Source organism: Saccopteryx leptura, chromosome 2, assembly GCF_036850995.1.
Source record: "Saccopteryx leptura isolate mSacLep1 chromosome 2, mSacLep1_pri_phased_curated, whole genome shotgun sequence".
Lineage (NCBI taxonomy): Eukaryota > Metazoa > Chordata > Mammalia > Chiroptera > Emballonuridae > Saccopteryx > Saccopteryx leptura.
Window position 1 is genome coordinate 322,000,825 of NC_089504.1, and position 17,755 is coordinate 322,018,579.

At 39.8% G+C, this 17,755-nt stretch overlaps 1 protein-coding gene across 4 annotated transcripts in view; it reads left to right on the forward strand.

The window, feature by feature from the left end:
- The window catches only part of KANSL1 (KAT8 regulatory NSL complex subunit 1), a 217,155-nt gene that overhangs the window by 189,451 nt on the left and 9,949 nt on the right, over window positions 1-17,755 (forward strand). For all 4 annotated transcript variants that reach the window (XM_066363097.1, XM_066363096.1, XM_066363095.1 and 1 more), the window contains one exon: window positions 11,972-12,143. In XM_066363097.1, the coding sequence (XP_066219194.1) occupies window positions 11,972-12,143 (172 nt within the window). The remainder of the gene's footprint in view (window positions 1-11,971; window positions 12,144-17,755) is intronic.

A 17,755-nucleotide genomic window follows, 5' to 3' on the forward strand; every position in this document is an offset into this window, starting at 1 on the left:
TCTCCGCCGCGCTTTCCTCTCTGTCTCTCTCTTCCCCTCCCGCAGCCAAGGCTCCATTGGAGCAAAGATGGCCTGGGCGCTGGGGATGGCTCTGTGGCCTCTGCCTCAGGCGCTAGAGTGGCTCTCATAGCAACATGGCGACGCCCAGGATGGGCAGAGCATTGCCCCCTGGTGGGCAGAGCGTCGCCCCTGGTGGGCGTGCCAGGTGGATCCCGGTTGGGCGCATGCGGGAGTCTGTCTGACTGTCTCTCCCTGTTTCCAGCTTCAGAAAAATGGAGAAAAAAAAAAAAAGATTTCCCCCCTTTTAAAATAAATAAATTTTAAAAATTTTTTAAAAAAAGATTCTGAAGACAGTGGTAGAGCATCGGCCTGGTGTGCAGGAGTCCCGGGTTCGATTCCCAGCCAGGGCACACAGGAGAAGCACCCATCTGCTTCTCCACCCCTCCCCCTCTCCTTCCTCTCTGTCTCTCTCTTCCCCTCCCACAGCCAGGGCTCCATTGGAGCAAAGTTGGCCCAGGCGCTAAGGAAGGCTCTTTGGCCTCTGCCTCAGGCGCTAGAATGGCTCTGGTTGTGACAGAGCAACGCCCCAGATGGGCAGAGCATTGCCCCCTGGTGGGCATGCCGGTGAATTCCGGTTGGGCGCATGCAGGAGTCTGACTGCCTCCCTGTTTCCAACTTCAGAAAAATACCAAAAAAAAAGATTTTGAAGAAAAGAGCATCTTAATAACAGGAACTATATATATGTTCCTGAATTAATTCAAATTACCTTTGTAATTTATCTCATCCACCCACCCTTACAAGAAATATAATTACCAGTATAGAATATAGAATGTAAAAAACAAATGTATAACAACAATATTGTTGTTCTACCTACATTCTAAATTATCTCTGTTATATTCCAGGACCAAATATAAAACTCATTTTGGGGAGCTTACTGTTTTACCTATCATCTTAGTTGAATCATGGCTCATTCCATCAAGTTTTACCAGCATTTTTGATATTAGAATATAATAATTGAGACATACTTTTAATATAATTATAATTTTTTGCCTGTAAAAGGCTGGTTTTGTTTACTGGTATCTTAAATCAGTGACTACAACAATTGGTAATAATAGGAGTGAGATTTATCAGTATAAATTATGAAAGGTTTTGAACGTCCAAACTGTTGATTTTTATCCTCTGATTTTAGAGAATTTTAGAGTTTTGAAGTGTCATAGCTATTTTTTGGAAGATAAATCTGCAGGTTAACGTTGGATTGGCATAAAAAAAAAAGACTGGAGGCAGAAAGAGTAGCAATAGTAATGCTCTAAAAGACTAAATCTTTGAAGACGCAACAGATTTTTAAAGTAGTCTTAAAGAAGAATCATTAGGTTGTAGGAAATGAATATTGGCATTGGGAGAACAGAGAGCTTTGAGAATGGAAGAGTGAGGTTATTTTCCATGGAAATCAGCAAAGCCTGGGGAAAACATAGGGTACTTTCCAGTATCACGGTTTCATTGTTATATTGACAGATCATTATAAGTTGCCTATATTGCTGTTATGTATTTCATCACTTTAAGGGTCTAGTATGTTAGCTGTTAGTAATTACCTAAGCCAGTAAAAAAACAAACACTCAAGTAGGAAGTTCTTATAATATATGCCATGTTTATTTTGTGCCCTGCTGTTTCTGTAAGGTAAATGTTTATGATTCTAGATAGTGAGATTTTAGACCAGTAGAATTTTAAGAATAAATTAGGGCAGTGTAGGGTTGCTTTTTGTCAAGTGAAGTTATTACTATGGTATTTTAAAGAAAAAGTAACATGCCTTGAAACTTTGGGGTTGGACTTACTAGCATTTTTTAATTTTTTAAAAATAACATTTCTTACCAAATGGTTTGGCAGTGTTCTAACATGGTTTTCAAATTTTATAGTCTGTTGGAGGAGTATAACTAGATAACAGGATTGTTTTGGGGTTAATTTTAAAGTTAACCTCTGTGTAATTCCCAGTAGTCTTCCACTTTTTCCTCTTGCATCACACTTGACATATAGGACATTCTCTAAGGCCTAGTACCGTGATATTGTGGTTGAGGACTAAAACACTAAAATGATGAGGAGTCTATATTAAAAGCAAATAACGTGATATCAAATGGGAGGCATGTTCTTTATTGGTAGAAGAATCTTGTGGTGGGCTTTGGGAAGGAGCAAGTGCCACCTGGAAAATTCTAGTTCCTTAGGAATTAAAGCTACTAAGAACAGTCAGGAATCACTCAGTTTTTAGAACACTAACCTCCAAACTTTTGTGAGAGTGTTTTATATATGCACTGTAAAACACATGAAATAAAATTTGAAAGACTGAGATAAAATAAATAGAAGTAGAAGCTCTAATGTTTATTTATACACTGTCCTCAAGCCAATATAATTTTTTAATGCTTTGAACTAATATTTTGTCATTAACAGAGAATGACGAATAGCGTCTTACTTTGTAACAGAATTTTTTATTTTTTTATTTTTTTATTTTATTTTTTTACAGAGACTGAGAGAGTCAGAGAGAGGGATAGAAAGGGACAGACAGGAACGGAGAGAGATGAGAAGCACCAATCATCAGTTTTTCGTTGCGACACCTTAGTTGTTCATTGATTGCTTTCTCATATGTGCCTTGACCGCGGGCCTTCAGCAGACCAAGTAACCCCTTGCTCAAGCCAGTGATCTTGGGTCCAAGCTGGTGAGCTTTGCTCAAACCAGATGAGCCTGCATTCAAGCTGGCGATCTCAGGGTCTCGAACCTGGGTCTTCCGCATCCCAGCCCGACGTTCTATCCACTGAGCCACCACCTGGTCAGGCCCAGAATTATATATATATATATTTTTTTTTTTTTGTATTCTTCTGAAGTTGGAAACGGGGAGGCAGACAGGCTCCTGCATGTGCCCGTCGGGGATCCACCCGGCACGCCCACCAGGGGACGATGCTCTGTTGCAACCAGAGCCATTCTAGCGCCTGAGGCAGAGGCCATAGAGCCATCCTTAGCACCTGGCAGGCCCAGAATTCTTGAATAAAGCATTACATTGGATTTTTATTTTTTATTTATTTTTATTTTTATTTTTTTTTGTATTTTTCTGAAGCTGGAAACGGGGAGAGACAGTCAGGCAGACGCCCGCATGCGCCCGACCGGGATCCACCTGGCACGCCCACCAGGGGGCGATGCTTTGCCCCTCCGGGGCTTCGCTCTGGCGCGACCAGAGCCACTCTAGCGCCTGGGGCAGAGGCCAAGGAGCCAGCGCCCAGGCCATCTCTGCTCCAATGGAGCCTCGGCTGTGGGAGGGGAAGAGAGAGACAGAGAGGAAGGAGGGGGGGTGGAGAAGCAAATGGGCGCCTCTCCTATGTGCCCTGGCCAGGAATCGAACCCGGGTCCCCCGCATGCCAGGCCGACGCTCCACCACTGAGCCAACCGGCCAGGGCCTACATTGGATTTTTAATGGGAACTCCTTCAGAGAGACTTAATGTTATTATAGTAGTAAGGGAGGGAACATAGAATTTTTGCATGTATTTAAGTATTTTATCTCTTCATTCTTACATGTTTTCTATATTCTTAATATTTTTGTGATGTAAATGAGATATTTTCTGTTAGTTTTATAAGTGCTGTTGATTTTTAGATATTTTGTCATTTTTAACACTTATCTGAATTCTTAAAAGTGTTTGGTTATTTTTAATTTTCTAGATAGGCCACCTAGAAACAATATGACACTTTGTTCCTTTTCCTTGTCTAGTGGCACTTCCAGAATAGTGTTAAAAAGTTGGCATGTCATTCCTGGTTTTAATGGCAATACTGTTAAAAGTTTACTATTAACTTTGATGTAGGATAACTTATAAAAATGAATTGGGCCTCAGTATTTATCATTTGGTGTGGTCCGGAAAAGTTTAAAGACTTCTGAGGAAGTAACAATTTGTTTAAAACTTGTTGGCATTTTAAATAAGGTAAAACCATTTGAGACCAGCATTTATTTTACAGAAAGCTGACCATTGCTCAAATATTTTCAAACTGTACGCAACAGAATTTTTATAGAAAGCATTCTTAATTGTTAAATCAATGTATCAGTGGTTAAATCTATTTCTCAGGCTTAATTACTGGTATATTTGTCTTCTCTTTCTTGATTAATCTTGTCTGAAGTTTTTCTATTTTATTGGTCATTTCAAAGATTAGTTCTTTGCTGTTAAGTCCTTCCTGTGGTCTTGCCCCCCACCCCCATTGCCTTATTCAGATGGCTTAGTTTTTCTGTTTCTTTTATAATAATAAAATTATTTAACTTTTTTGGTTGGCATTTTATATCCTTTGTGATGTCTTAATATATAGTTTCTACTAATATTTGTGATGCATTATGTTTTTTAAAATTTTTATTGGTGTCTAGTATATAGCTGTATATAATTATATTCTCATAGTGACTTACAGCTTCTTTTTTCAATAGTTGTTTTTGTCTTACATTCAGTTTTTCCTGGTATTATATACGCATTTTTCTCATTAACATACTTTTAGGATTTTTTCTATGTGTTTTTTGAAACATCACTAAAGCAGATTTAGAGTTTTTTAAAAATCTCTTTTAAAAGTCTATTTTATTAAATAGAGAATATTTTTTACATTCAGTTTTGAAACTAGAATTAAAGGCTTATTTTGGTTTTAATATTTCATTGTTTACTGACAGTCCTTTTTATACTAACTTTGTGTGCCTATTTATTGAGTTTCTAATTTGGATTTGTAATTTTTCAGTGATTAGGACAACAATATGATTATGTTTTAAGTTCTCGGACCATAGTTTTTGTCCCTGAAAACCCTGTTCTATTGTGTTTGGCAGGGAAGAGGGTGATTGTTTATTCTGTTTTGGCATAAAATTAGACTGATGCCAATCTTACTTTTATTTCTTTATATTGGTAATTGGTTCTATTTTATGCTGTCCAATATGATAACCACTGTCCACATGTAGCTTTGTTTTTTTTTGTTTTTTAACCAGAAAGAGAAGGAAGGGAGATGAGAAGCATCAACTCAGAGTTGTGTCACTTGAGTGGTTCATTGATTGCTCTCATACATGCCTTGACTGGGGGGCTCAAGCTGGATGAGCCCAAGTTCTAGCTGGTAACCTCAGGTTTTTGAACCTGGCACCTCAGCGTCCCAGGTCTACACTGTATCCATTGTGCCACCACTGGTCAGGCAGCTATTTAAAATAAAGATAAAAAATTCAGTATTTCATTGCATCCAGACACAGTCCAGGGAAGGGTTCAGTAGTCACATGTAACTAGCAGCTACTATATTTAGTCACGTGAATATAGACCATTTTCATCACTGCAAAATATAGCTCTGTTCAGTTTTCTTCTGTAATAGCTTTGGTTTGGGATTTCCTTACTTTGTAGTTGCATCTCTTAAGTATACCAATTGTATATATATGTTATTTTCTATTCTTTTTATCTAGCTCTTACTGCCTGCTTCACAAGCTTGTTGCAATCATTAAAGTAGATATGGGAAATGATTGGCACAGTTTGTTTGCACATAATGAGTATTCAGATGTTAGCTGCTGAACCAAAGAAATTAAAACAATGAGAGAAAAGTTAACACATAATGTGAAGGAAAAGGACAAGTTTGTTCCCCGCATCCTGTTTTAATTTTATGAATCATCAGTTCTGATCTGTAGTTCCTCTTAGTAGGTTTTAATTCTGCTACTGTGGATTCAATTTTTTTTTCCAGATTTTATACAGTATTTCCTTTTTATGTCATTTATTGCCTTACTGTTTTGGAGATGCCAAAAGTTTCATTTAATTGTTAGACCAAATTTAATAGTTTTACAGAGGTATATTCTTTCAGATTTTTTTTTTCAGATTTTTTTTTGATTTGCTTTCTTTTCCCTTGTTCTGCAGTGTTGTACTCGTGAGTTTTTTTTTTTCTTTTATCATTCTTAAAAATTAACTTGATCTAGGCAAACTTGGTGTTTATCTTGAGAAAAATTGAGTAGCTGACTGTATTAGTTTCCTGTTAAAGTTATGGAGGCTAGGAGTCTGAAATCAAGAAGTCAGACCATGCTGCCTTGCAGGCTCTAGGGAAGAATTCTTTCTTGCCACTTCCTGCTTTTAGTGGTTGCCAGCAATTCTCGGCTTGTGACAGCATGACTTCTCTGTCTCTTCCTCTGTCTTTACATGATCATCTTCCTGTGTGTCTGTATCTGCATTTTCACATGGTTTTATAAGGATACCAGTCCTCGGATTTAAGGCCCACCTTAATCCAGTATTACTTCCTGTTAAACTAACTACATTTACAAAGACCCTTTTATAAATAAGCCCACATTCTGTTGTTCTGGGTGGGCATGAATTTTGAGTCTGGGGAGGGGACACTATGCTACTCAGTGTAATGGCATTTGTACATTGGTCTTTGTGTCTACTACTCATATGATAGTTGAATCATTTTCTCAATTCTGAATCTGGAAGACTGGCTAATAGGTGCTATTCCCAGTTCAAGTCCTGTACTTGCTCTGAAATATTTGGACTTCCTTTATTCCTAGTGCCAGTTTCTTGGGGTGCTATTTAAAAATTTTAAATTCTTGTGCACCACTGAAATTGTGTAGAGAACTTCAGGTCCCTGTATATGGAAAAACTTACCAGGTTTATTCTCTCTTCCTCTTTTTTAATGCTGTAAAGTATAAAGAATGAAATAACAGCCCTGAACAGATAGTTCGATTGGTTAGAGCATTTTCCTGAAGCTCAGAGGTTGCCCATTCGTTCAATCCCTGATCAGGGCACATAAAGGAACAGATGTTCTTGTCTCTCTCCTGCTCTCTCTTTTCCCCTCTCTAAAAATTAGTAAAATAAACATTAAAAAAAAAGAAATGAAATAACAAATACCTAATGTTAATCTTTTTTATTACTTCATATGCTTTTTTTATATTTAAAAGAAAATTACAGATACAGTGTACCTTTTATTTTCTGTTTTCTCCTTTACTTGCTTCCTTCACCGTTGGCAACTATTCTCATGAATTTGATAATGTATACACTCCCAGTTCAGTTTCTTTGTGCTACATACATGTGTCCATAAGCAGAATGCAGTACTATTTAATTAACATAAAAAGTATATAAATGTTGTCATGGTGTACATACACTACTTGGTTGGTGTGTTTTTTTCCATTGTTTTCAAGATCTTTGTGATGATATGTAGTTTCAGTTAAGCTTTTATAAGTAGTCCACATTTTCTTTAAAAAGATACTGTTTGTGTGGGTGTGAGTGTATCCATATCCTATTTGTTGACTTCAGGGTTCTAAATTTAATGCATATCTTGGGCTTATTAATTGTATTCATATCTTCTGTATCCTTGGTTCTGTTTTCTGTTTGGTTTTGAAACATTTTTTATGTAACATGGTGTAAGTTTAAGGTATACAATGTATTGATTTGATATTTATATTGCAGTGATTGCCATTGTAGCCTTAGGTGACACCTTTACATGATGAAACAGTAAGAAAACAATAATTAAGATCTAGTCCCTTACTAGTCCCTTATCACATTTGATGTTTATAATGTAGTTGTATAACCACTATGCTATGTATTGGTAGCTGCATGTTTGTACTCTTATACATTTCTCTTATTTTCTCATCTTCCATTTACATTTTTTTAAATTTATATAAATTCATATTTCAAATGACTGGTTAGGTGCATACAAACAAATCTATGATTGTTATTTCTGCTTGTTGTTCAGAACAATATCATTATGTTTCCCTTTTGATCTCTATTAATGCTTTTACTTTAAATAGATTTCTTTGGTAAGTACTTGCTAGATTTATCTTTTTCTCTTGATTTTTAGCTTTTCTGAGTCAGTTTTAGGAGTATTTTTAAGGGGTGAGTTAAATCTATTTACATTTAGTCTGATTATGTTATATTTGGAATCATTTCTCTTTTTTTTTTTTTAGTGGAGAGACAGGGACAGACAGACAGGAAGGAGAGAGATGAGAAGTATCAGTTCTTCATTTCGGCACCTTAGTTTTTTGTTTGTTTTAGATTTTTATTCATTTTAGAGAAAAGAAAGAGAGAGAAGAGGGGAGGAGCAGGAAGGATAAACTCCCATGTGCCTTGACTAGGCAAGCCCAGAGTTTTGAATTGATGACTTCAGCATTCCAGGTTGATGCTTTATCCACTGCACCACCACAGGTCAGGCCCTTAGTTGTTTATTGATTGCTTTCTCATATGTGCTTTGACCCGGGGGCTACAGCTGAGCCAGTGACCCCTTGCTCAAGCCATTGACCTTGAACTTGAAGCCAGCGACCTTTGCACTCAAGCTGGTGAGCCTGCGCTCTAGCTGGATGAGCCCACACCCAAGCCAGTGACCCTCAGGGTTTTGAACCTGGATCCTCTGTGTCCCAGTCCGACACTCATCTACCACCTGGTCAGGCTCTCATAACTTTTTTTAAAGCCTTCCCTTTTCTTTGTTTTTATGGCTTTTCTCTGTTGTCTGTTGGGTTAGTTGAATGCTCATCTCTAGCTGCTTTGGGAGCAATAGGACTTTTTTTAAGCCATACCTAATATTTACTGACACTTTCGTCATTCTTGCTTACGGTTGCTTCTTACATCCTACTCCATCCTTGCCTAATACATTTTTTAATAGCCTTTCAACAATGATCTATGAGTTGTAATATCAATCTGTATATATTAAAAGCAGCCCTGGCTGGCTAACTAAGTTGATTAGAGCATCATCCCGAAGCCCAGCCCGGTCCGGGCACATGCAGGAACAGATTGATGTTCGTGTGTGTGTGTGTTTGTGTGTGTGTGTGTCTGTGTCTGTGTCTGTGTGGGTCCCCCTCCCCCTCCCCTTCCCCCTCCCCCTCCCTCACTAAAATCATTAAAGAAATGTTAAAAGAGCCCTGGCCGGTTGGCTCAGTGGTAGAGCGTTGGCCTGGCATGCAGGAGTACCGGGTTCAATTCCCAGCCAGGGCACACAGGAGAAGCGCCCATCTGCTCCACTCCTTCCTATCTCTCTCTTCCCCTCCCGCAGCCAAAGCTCCATTGGAGCAAAGTTGGCCCGGGCGCTGAGGATGGCTCCATGGCCTCTGCCTCAGGCGCTAGAATGGCCCTGGTTGCAACAGAGCGACGCCCCAGATGGGCAGAGCATCGCCCCCTGGTGGGCGTGTCAGGTGGATCCCGGTCAGGCGCATGCAAGAGTCTGTTTGCCTCCCCGTTTCCAACTTCAGAAAAATAAAAAATAAATGTTAAAAGAAAAAGTTATATTTTGTTTATGAATGTATACATATGTGTATTTGTAAATATGCACATAGATTGACTTTATTCTTTTTCTTTTTTTCCATTGACTTGAGAGGAAGGGGGAAGAGGAGGGAGAGAGAGAGAGGAAGAGAGAAGCATCAGTTCATTCCACTTAGTTCTATTTAGTTGTGCGTTCATTGATTGCTTCTCTTACGTGCCCTAACCAGAGAGTAACTGTGACCTCAGTACACTGTCATGACACTATCCACTTAGCCACCCAGCCAGGGCCATTTTTTTTTTTTTAATGGTATCTCTTTTTTTTTTTTTTTTAATTTTTTTTTTTTTTTTACATTTTATTTATTCATTTTTACTGGAGAAAGAGAGAGAGAAAGAGAGAGAGAGAGAGAGAGAAGAGGGGAGGAGCAGGAATCATCAACTCCCATATGTGCCTTGACCAGGCAAGCCCAGGGTTTCAAACCGGCGACCTCAGCATTCCAGGTCGACACTTGATCCACTGCGCCACCACAGGTCCGGCCGCCAGGGCCATATTGACTTTATTTTTTTTAGTGAGGTGGTGGGGGATATAGAGACAGACTCCTGCATTTCCTCTTGCATCCCAACCGGGATACACCTGGCAACCCTGTTGGGGTCTGACATTTGAACTAATCGAGCCACCGGCTGCAGGAAGAGGGGAAGAGGTAGAGAAGCAGATGGTCATTTCTCATGTGTGCCCAGAGTGGAGATTGAACCCGGGACATCTGCACGCTGACACTGAGCAAACTGGTCAGGGCCTGACTTTATTATTATTGAATGGTGGCTTAACTGCATGTAAAATTTTATATTTAGCATTTTGACAGTATTTTGTTGCCTTTTGATATGTATTGTTGTTGATGAAAATTAAAGCCTTGCAATAGACCTTGCCAGATGGCTCAGTGCATGCAGTGTCTTCCCAGACACCAAGATTGTGGGTTCAATTCCCGTCATAGCACGTACAAGAATCAGAACACAACTAATTGAAACAGCTAAGTGGAACAACAAGTTGATGCCTCTTTTTCCCTTCTTCTTTCTCTTCTAGTTTTCAAAACAATAAGTTGGTTTTTTACTGTCCTCCAAGGGCAATCAGTGAAATCTTTGGTGGAGGGGGGGGAGTGTGTATAGATTATAAAGTCATTGACTTAAAACTATTTGGGTTATTGAACCCATTGAAATTTTTTTGTGTTCAAATTGTCATCTTTTTGATTAGTAAAGGTTTCTTCAGGATTGCTCTTAAGTCCTTTTGCCTTGGCTGCTGTAGTCTTTTTTAATTTATTGATTTTTATATAGAGAGAAACATGAATTTGTTCCACTTATTTATGCATTCACTGGTTGATTCTTGCATGTGTCCTGACCAGGATGAAGCCTACAGCCTTGTCATATTGGGACAGTGCTCAAACCAAGTGAGCTATCCAGCCAGTCAGTGCCTTGGGACAGTAGTCTTGAGAGATTTCTTATTTCTGTTAATATTTAATGGACACCTGTGCTTTGAATTTTTCTAGGAGGCCTGACCATAATTTAAGCCCCATGGTTCTCAGTGATTTTGCCTTCCCAGGAAACATTTGGCAATCTCTGTAGTCAATTTTGATTGTCACATGGGGGAGGAAGGATGGCACTACTGCATCATGAGCAGAGGCCAGGGATGCTGCTTCTTAATTACAGTGCACAGGTACAGCACTCACAATGAAGAATTGTTAGCACTGAATGTTCATAGTACCGTTTTTGAGCAACTTTGCCATATACTAGTTTAGCTAGCATTTGTAGGCTTTTTAACAGTTTCAGAAATCATATTACCTTTCCCATAGTCCATGAAATTGGCATTGCTGAGCCTTTATTAACAGATGAGTAAATGTGAGGTCATATGACTTACCAATATTCATTCAACTAACCTTCACAGGGCCTTCTTTGCATGCCACCCACCTATGTGGTTGCAAAAAGTAGGCTGTTGAAGAATGTTTATAAAGACCTCATTCTCACATTTATCTTTCTCCTGTACGGGACCATAAAGGCAAACAGCTTTTAAGCAATGTCTGCACAAAAACTAAATGCAGCTCTTGGCAGTTGTTACAGAGTTTTGATGCTACCCTTATGTCTTTGTTGTAATACTATCCTTGCTCCTAGCATCCCTTTCACAGTGCTGTTCCACAAGCAGGTTTTTTCTTCTAGGACACTGTGTACTGCCCAAATGATGTTTTATGGATCATGATTTGGCAAATGTTAGGCTTGTTCTGAAGGGTAGCTGATGAATTCTGTGTAGTCCAGGAAAACTTGCCACCTTATTTGAGACCACCTGAAAGTGTTTTTAGGAAATGTGAGGTTTCTTTGGTTATTAAGGTTCTTAGGTGGATGAAGTTGCTGGAGAGAGCAAGTCATGGGAATTAGAAGCTAATTATTCACCTTAGCAGAAGGTTGAAAACGATTGAGGTGGTAGAAACATGTAGATTTTATAAAGTGTCCTGAGAAAACAGTTTCAGTAGTTTTAAAGTATCACAAGTTTGATACCTAGGTAAGCCCTTAGGGCTTCAAGTAACTGGATTTCATTACTAAAGAAGAAACAAGTTTACTTAGAAATTATTTAAAAGGTTTGTGTGTTGGAGAAATGGATGTCTGAACAAACTAATCAAACTTTTTTAAGCAGTGTCATTTAGGCATCTAGAAAGGGCCTTTTGAATCTTTGAGATAATGAGTGGAGATCTGGGTTTTTATCAGACACTGAATTGTCACTTTTGTCTGGCTTTTCGCAGGTCCACCGGAGCAGCCCCATGCGCTCTAGCTGTGATGTGAATCCCTTCTGTGCACTTTGTGGCTCAGGCAGTGCCAACACCGTGCCTCCAGAAATTCACTATGAAGCCCCTCTGTTGGAACGTCTTTCCCAGTTGGACTCTTGTGTTCACCCGGTTCTGGCATTTCCAGATGGTAAGAAAGGCCACAGAATATAGTCTAATAAATGAGTCTTAAAGGGTTAAAAATGAAAGCAAGTCAGCCAAGATCTTGGTACAGTGTTCTCATGTATTCTGGTGTGACTTTCTGTCAACAGAGTCTTCTCTTAGAATTTTGCAAATAGGATGCAGCAGGTCTATCAGACCAAAACATACCACTAAAAGTGTGCAGCTTGCTAAGAGAGAGATTTCCCCCAACCCTTCAAGTGGCTAGGTGGGGCCTAGGGACAGTTGCCTCCAACCACAAGCAACAGGGTCTATTATACCCCAGTATAAGAATGTTAGTTAGGTATAGGCTTAATAAGAGCACCACCTGCTGTCCATGAAGGATCTGTGCTATTTCGAGAGAGCTTGCCAAGACAACTAAGCTGTATGTAATAGGAGGCTACCACAACTTGCCAGCAGGAGAAAGTGAGCATTACAAAACACCCCAAGAAGTGTGTTTGAGAAAATGGTGGAAAGTATGAGCAAAACAGTCAAGTGAATAGTGGAAAGTCAGACCATGGTGACCTTGAAGTCAAGGTCTTTTCATTTTGTTTGCAGAAATCGTAACTTAAGATAAATTATAATTTATCTTATAATTACTTCTAATTTCTTGTTACTAAACTGACCAAGGATCTGCAATCTCTATTTTCTAATAATAGCACTTTAATGCCATTACCTGTGAGATTATGCAATGAGTGAAGTCCTCTAGTTGAATAGGACCCTATCATTTTCTGTTATGTTTCATTTCCCCTTTTTTGCTTACTTTCAGGTTCTCTATATCTAGTCTATTTCAGAATCTTAGCTCTATGTGGATTCTAGGTGTTAGTTCTTCCTCAGGTAGAGCATGAACACACGTCAGCAGTTCCTAAGAGATCGTCTTTGTTCACAGACTAGGGTTTAACTGAGTTACTGTTCACTCTTACATGAAAGCAGTTAAAACATAGCAAACTTTCTAGCCAAGTGTAGTTGCCTGAGTCCCTTATGGTTCATTATTATCCCTAACTGCTTATTCAGTGGCTTTGTAGGAAGAGTTTTTTAACAGAGACAGAGAGAGAGAGAGAGAATCAGAGAGAGGGACAGACAGACAAGAACAGAGAGATGAGAAGCATCAATCATTAGTTTTTCGTTGCTCGTTGCAACACCTTAGTTGTTCATTGATTGCTTCTCATATGTGCCTTGACCACAGGCCTTCAGCAGACCGAGTAACCCCCTGCTCGAGCCAGCGACCTTAGGCTCAAGCTGGTGAGCTTTTGCTCAAACCAGATGAGCCCGCGCTCAAGCTGGCAACCTCAGGGTCTCGAACCCGGGTCTTCCGCATCCTAGTCTGACGCTCTATCCACTGTGCCACCACCTGGTCAGGCAGGAAGAGTTCTTGATTCTACTTAATGCCTCAACTTCAAGGTGTTCTCTCTCTCTTGTGCTTACTCGAATTGTTTGATAATGGCGGTCTGGATTTAATTAAATTTTTTAGAACAATTTGAGTCTTGAAGTCCCACAGAAAAGATGTTGTGATTGTTTAGCTTGTGCTGCAGTAGACGGAGGAGGGGAGACCTAGAGAATGTGTGCTAGGATGTTAGCAGCCCTGATCTAGTCGTGCTGCCACGTCTACAGATAAAGAAGCTAAAGCTCAGTTAAATGACTTTTCTCCTATTTATTGGTGGAACTGGGACCCAAATCCAGGCCTGCTTACTTGCACTCTGTTGCTATTTTCATCTTTCCCTTTTTCTCTGACTTAATTTTCTGTTTTGGAAGAGCAATGGCTGAGGAAAACAAGAAAAGAAAATGAAATTACTTTGCTTTTGTAGTCCTGTTATATAGCTTTTGCCAAGTGGGAGTAACTCTTCTGGTGACAAAGGGGTATCCTGGAATATAGAAGTATTCTCCCCTTTATTAAGCCTTATGTATACATTCCATTCAGCCCAGGTTTCAGATGCCTTGAGACAATGCTTTATTTCCTACACATCCTTTTCCTAACCTTCTGAAGTAGAGCAAAGAATTTAACATTACTATCTCTAAATTCAATTCTCAATTGTTGATTAATGGGAAATCCTCCTTTGGTGGAGGAGAGGTATCAAAAAGCTAGGAGCCCTATCCAATGTCCTTGGCCTGACAAGGATCTCCCCAACTTCGAGATTGCTGAATGCTAGCATTTATTTTATTTTAAGAATTGGGGTAGGTGAGTTTGTTTTTAAGTATAGAAAAGAATGATTATAGAAAAGAAAATTAGAGCCTGACCAGGCGGTTGCGCAATGGATAGAACGTCGGACTGGGATGCAGAAAACCCCCAGGTTCGAGACCCCGAGGTCGCCAGCTTGAGCGCGGGCTCATCTGGTTTGAGCAAAAAAAAACCTCAGCAGCTTGGACCCAAGGTCACTGGTTCGAGCAAGGGGTTACTCGGTCTGCTGTAGCCCCACGGTCAAGGCACATATGAGAAAGCAATCAATAAACAACTAAGGTGTTGCAACGAAAAACTGATGATTGATGCTTCTCATCTCTCTCCGTTCCTGTCTGTCTGTCCCTATCTATCCATCTCTGTCTCTGGGAAGAAAAAAAAAAAACTTTAAAAAAGAAAAAATTAGAAGACAGCATGCCCTCACAAGACTATATCAGTACTTGGACATGTAGCAAACAAATACTGCCATTAAAACTTTATTAGTTTTCCAGTCCTGGTTGGTTGCTTAGTCAGTTAGAGTGTCATTCCAGAGATGCAGAGGTTCTGGGTTTGATCCCTGGTCAGGGCACATACAAGAATCAACCAGTGAATGAATAAAAAAGTGGAACAACAAATCTATGTTTCTCTCTCTCTCTGACTCTCTCCCTTCCTTTCTTGCTAAAAACCATTATTTTTTAAACTAATAGTTTTCCTGATTTGTTTTACTGCCTTAGGGCCAGTGGTCTGTTCTCAGAACTAGAAAATGTCTGTTCCTGAGGCTGCTTGCCCATTAGGGAAAATCATCCCTGAGAAGGGAACCATTCTGCTCACTAAGGGATATGTTTATTCTAGTCCTGAAAGACCCAGTGTTCAGACTTGGTCTTTGAAGTGTCACAAAATCCATGGTCTATACCAGTGGTCGGCAAACTCATTAGTCAACAGAGCCAAATATCAACAGTACAATGATTGAAATTTCTTTTGAGAGCCAAATTTTTTAAACTTAAACTATATAGGTAAGTACATTCCTTATCGAGGTAGTGCCCGCATGTGGTATTTTGTGGAAGAGCCACACTCAAGGGGCCAAAGAGCCACGTGTGGCTCATGAGCCGCAGTTTGCTGACCAGGGGTCTATACTATAGGAAAGAGTGCTTAAATACTTTTAGGCTACAGAACTCCCTAGAAAAATAAACATCAGATTCCATCTGAGAATTAAACATCTCCATTCTCTGGGCCAAAGAATAATCTCATGGTGTAGTGCTTAAGAGTATGGGCTTTCGGGTTATGGAAATCTGAGTTTGAATGCTGGTTATTACTCCCTAAACTGTGTAACCTTGGACAGTTAATTCACATCTGCGAACCTGTTTTCTACCTTTAAAAGGAGCATGATGATGCTTATACCATGGAATTGTTATGAAGACTAGGCTAACCACATGTAATTGATTTAGTAAATGATCATTTATTCCTCTTTTCTCACCCACTCCTAGTTTGGATTGAGCACATCCTCTGCCCTCCCTGGGAGCCAAAATCACACACATTTTTAGAAAATACATTAAGAGGAATATATTTATAGTAGTTGTAAAAATGAAGGCATGCTGTCAGTAACTAGAGTTCAGAGTGATTTTGAAAGGTGGAAAACAGGATAACTGGGGAGAAATAAAACTAGAGAAAAGTAGCCCATAGCACATGTCAGAGTAAACTCCTGTGTGGTAGGAGCTGTTACAGGGACTTTCTTCGCCAACATAGGAGGACACACAGAAGTAAGGATGGGACCTGGGCAGTTGTCTGGGTGATGAATTAGAAATTGTTTTGAAATAGCTAGGTTGAATTTTCCCTCCTGTATTCCTGTTGTATCAGTGCCTAATTCCATCAAGCAGTGGTGTGTCATTCTGTGCTGCAGGAGTAGTGTGGATTCTGGCTAGAATTTTTTAGTATGTCCCTGGTGGTTAATGGTTCTAGGAGGAACTGGGAGCTAAAGAGAAATGTGCTGGTCTTCAGATTAAAAGGAACCTTGGGAAGCTTTTCAGAACCCTGGGGAAAAAAATTGTGGTACAATTTCAGGAGATTGAGACTACAGAAAGGAAACTCTGAGTTTATTTTATTTTTTGTGATAGAGACAGAAGGATAGATGGGACAGACAGACAGGAAGGAAGAGAGATGAGAAGCATCAGTTCTTCGTTGCAGCACCTTAGTTGTTCATTGATTGCTTTCTCATATGTGCCTTAACCGGGGGGCTACAGCAGACCAAGTAACCCCTTGCTCTAACCAGAGAGCCTGCACTCAAGCCGTCAATCTTGTGGCTTCAAACCTGGGTCCTCTGTATCCCAGTCCAATGCTCCATCTACTGTGCCACCGCCTGGTGAGGCAAATCTGAGTTTCATATTGCTTCTAGAGAAATCTAGCTAAATAGCGCAAGCAATGGAAATGAAAGGCACACAGATCAAAAAGAAGTAGAGCAGTCTCTGTTTATAGAGGAATACTGTATATGTAGAAAATCCTAAGGAATTCACAGCAGCAACAACAACAAAAAACTACTACTAATGAGTTTAGCAAGATCACAGGATATAAGGTCAGTATATAAAAAATTACTGTATTTTTATACTATCGATGAACAATTATAGGTTGAAATTTTTTGTAAATTGAAAATTTTAAAGTGTTATCAGAAACATGAAATACTTAAGAATAAACTTAGTAAAATTTGAATATGATCTATACAATGAAAACTGACAGGCCCTGGCTAATTGGCTTAGTAGAGGATGGGCCAGCCTGTGGATGTCCCAGGTTCAATTCCTAGTCAGGGCACAGAGGAGAAGCAGCCATCTGCTTCTCCACCCCTCCTCCTCCCCCTCTCGCTTCCCCTTTCTCCTCCTGCAGCCATGGCTTGACTGCAGCAAGTTGGTCCCAGGCGCCGGAGGATGACTACATGACCTCTGCTTCAGGTGCTAAGAAGAGCTCAGTTGCTGAGCAATGGAGCAAGGGCCCCAGATGGGCATAGCTTTGTCCCCTACTGGGCTTGCTGGGTGAATCCGGTCGGGGTGCATGTGGGAGTCTGTCTCTCTGCCTCCCCTCCTCTCACTGAATTTAAAAAACAAAACAAAACTGACAAGCACTGCTGAGAGAAAATTAAAGAAACCCTTAAATGTGGAGAGTTTTATCGTACACATGGATTGAAAGCCTCAGCATTGATGGCAATTCTCCCCAGATTAACCTATTAGAGTCAGCGTAATACCACAACAAGCTTTTTTTTTGTTTGCTTGTTTTTTGCAAGCTTTAAGGAGGATAAAAAAACCACCTGCAAGTGAGTAAGAATCAGTTTGTCTTATCTGCAACTCTGGATATTAGAGTACAGTGGAGTAAAGCTTTACAAGTCTGAGATAAGTCTAAAAAGATAGTTTGTAATGTTGACTATTAACAGATCAGCTAAAAATCCTAGAAAATCTCAGAGTGAGGGTAGC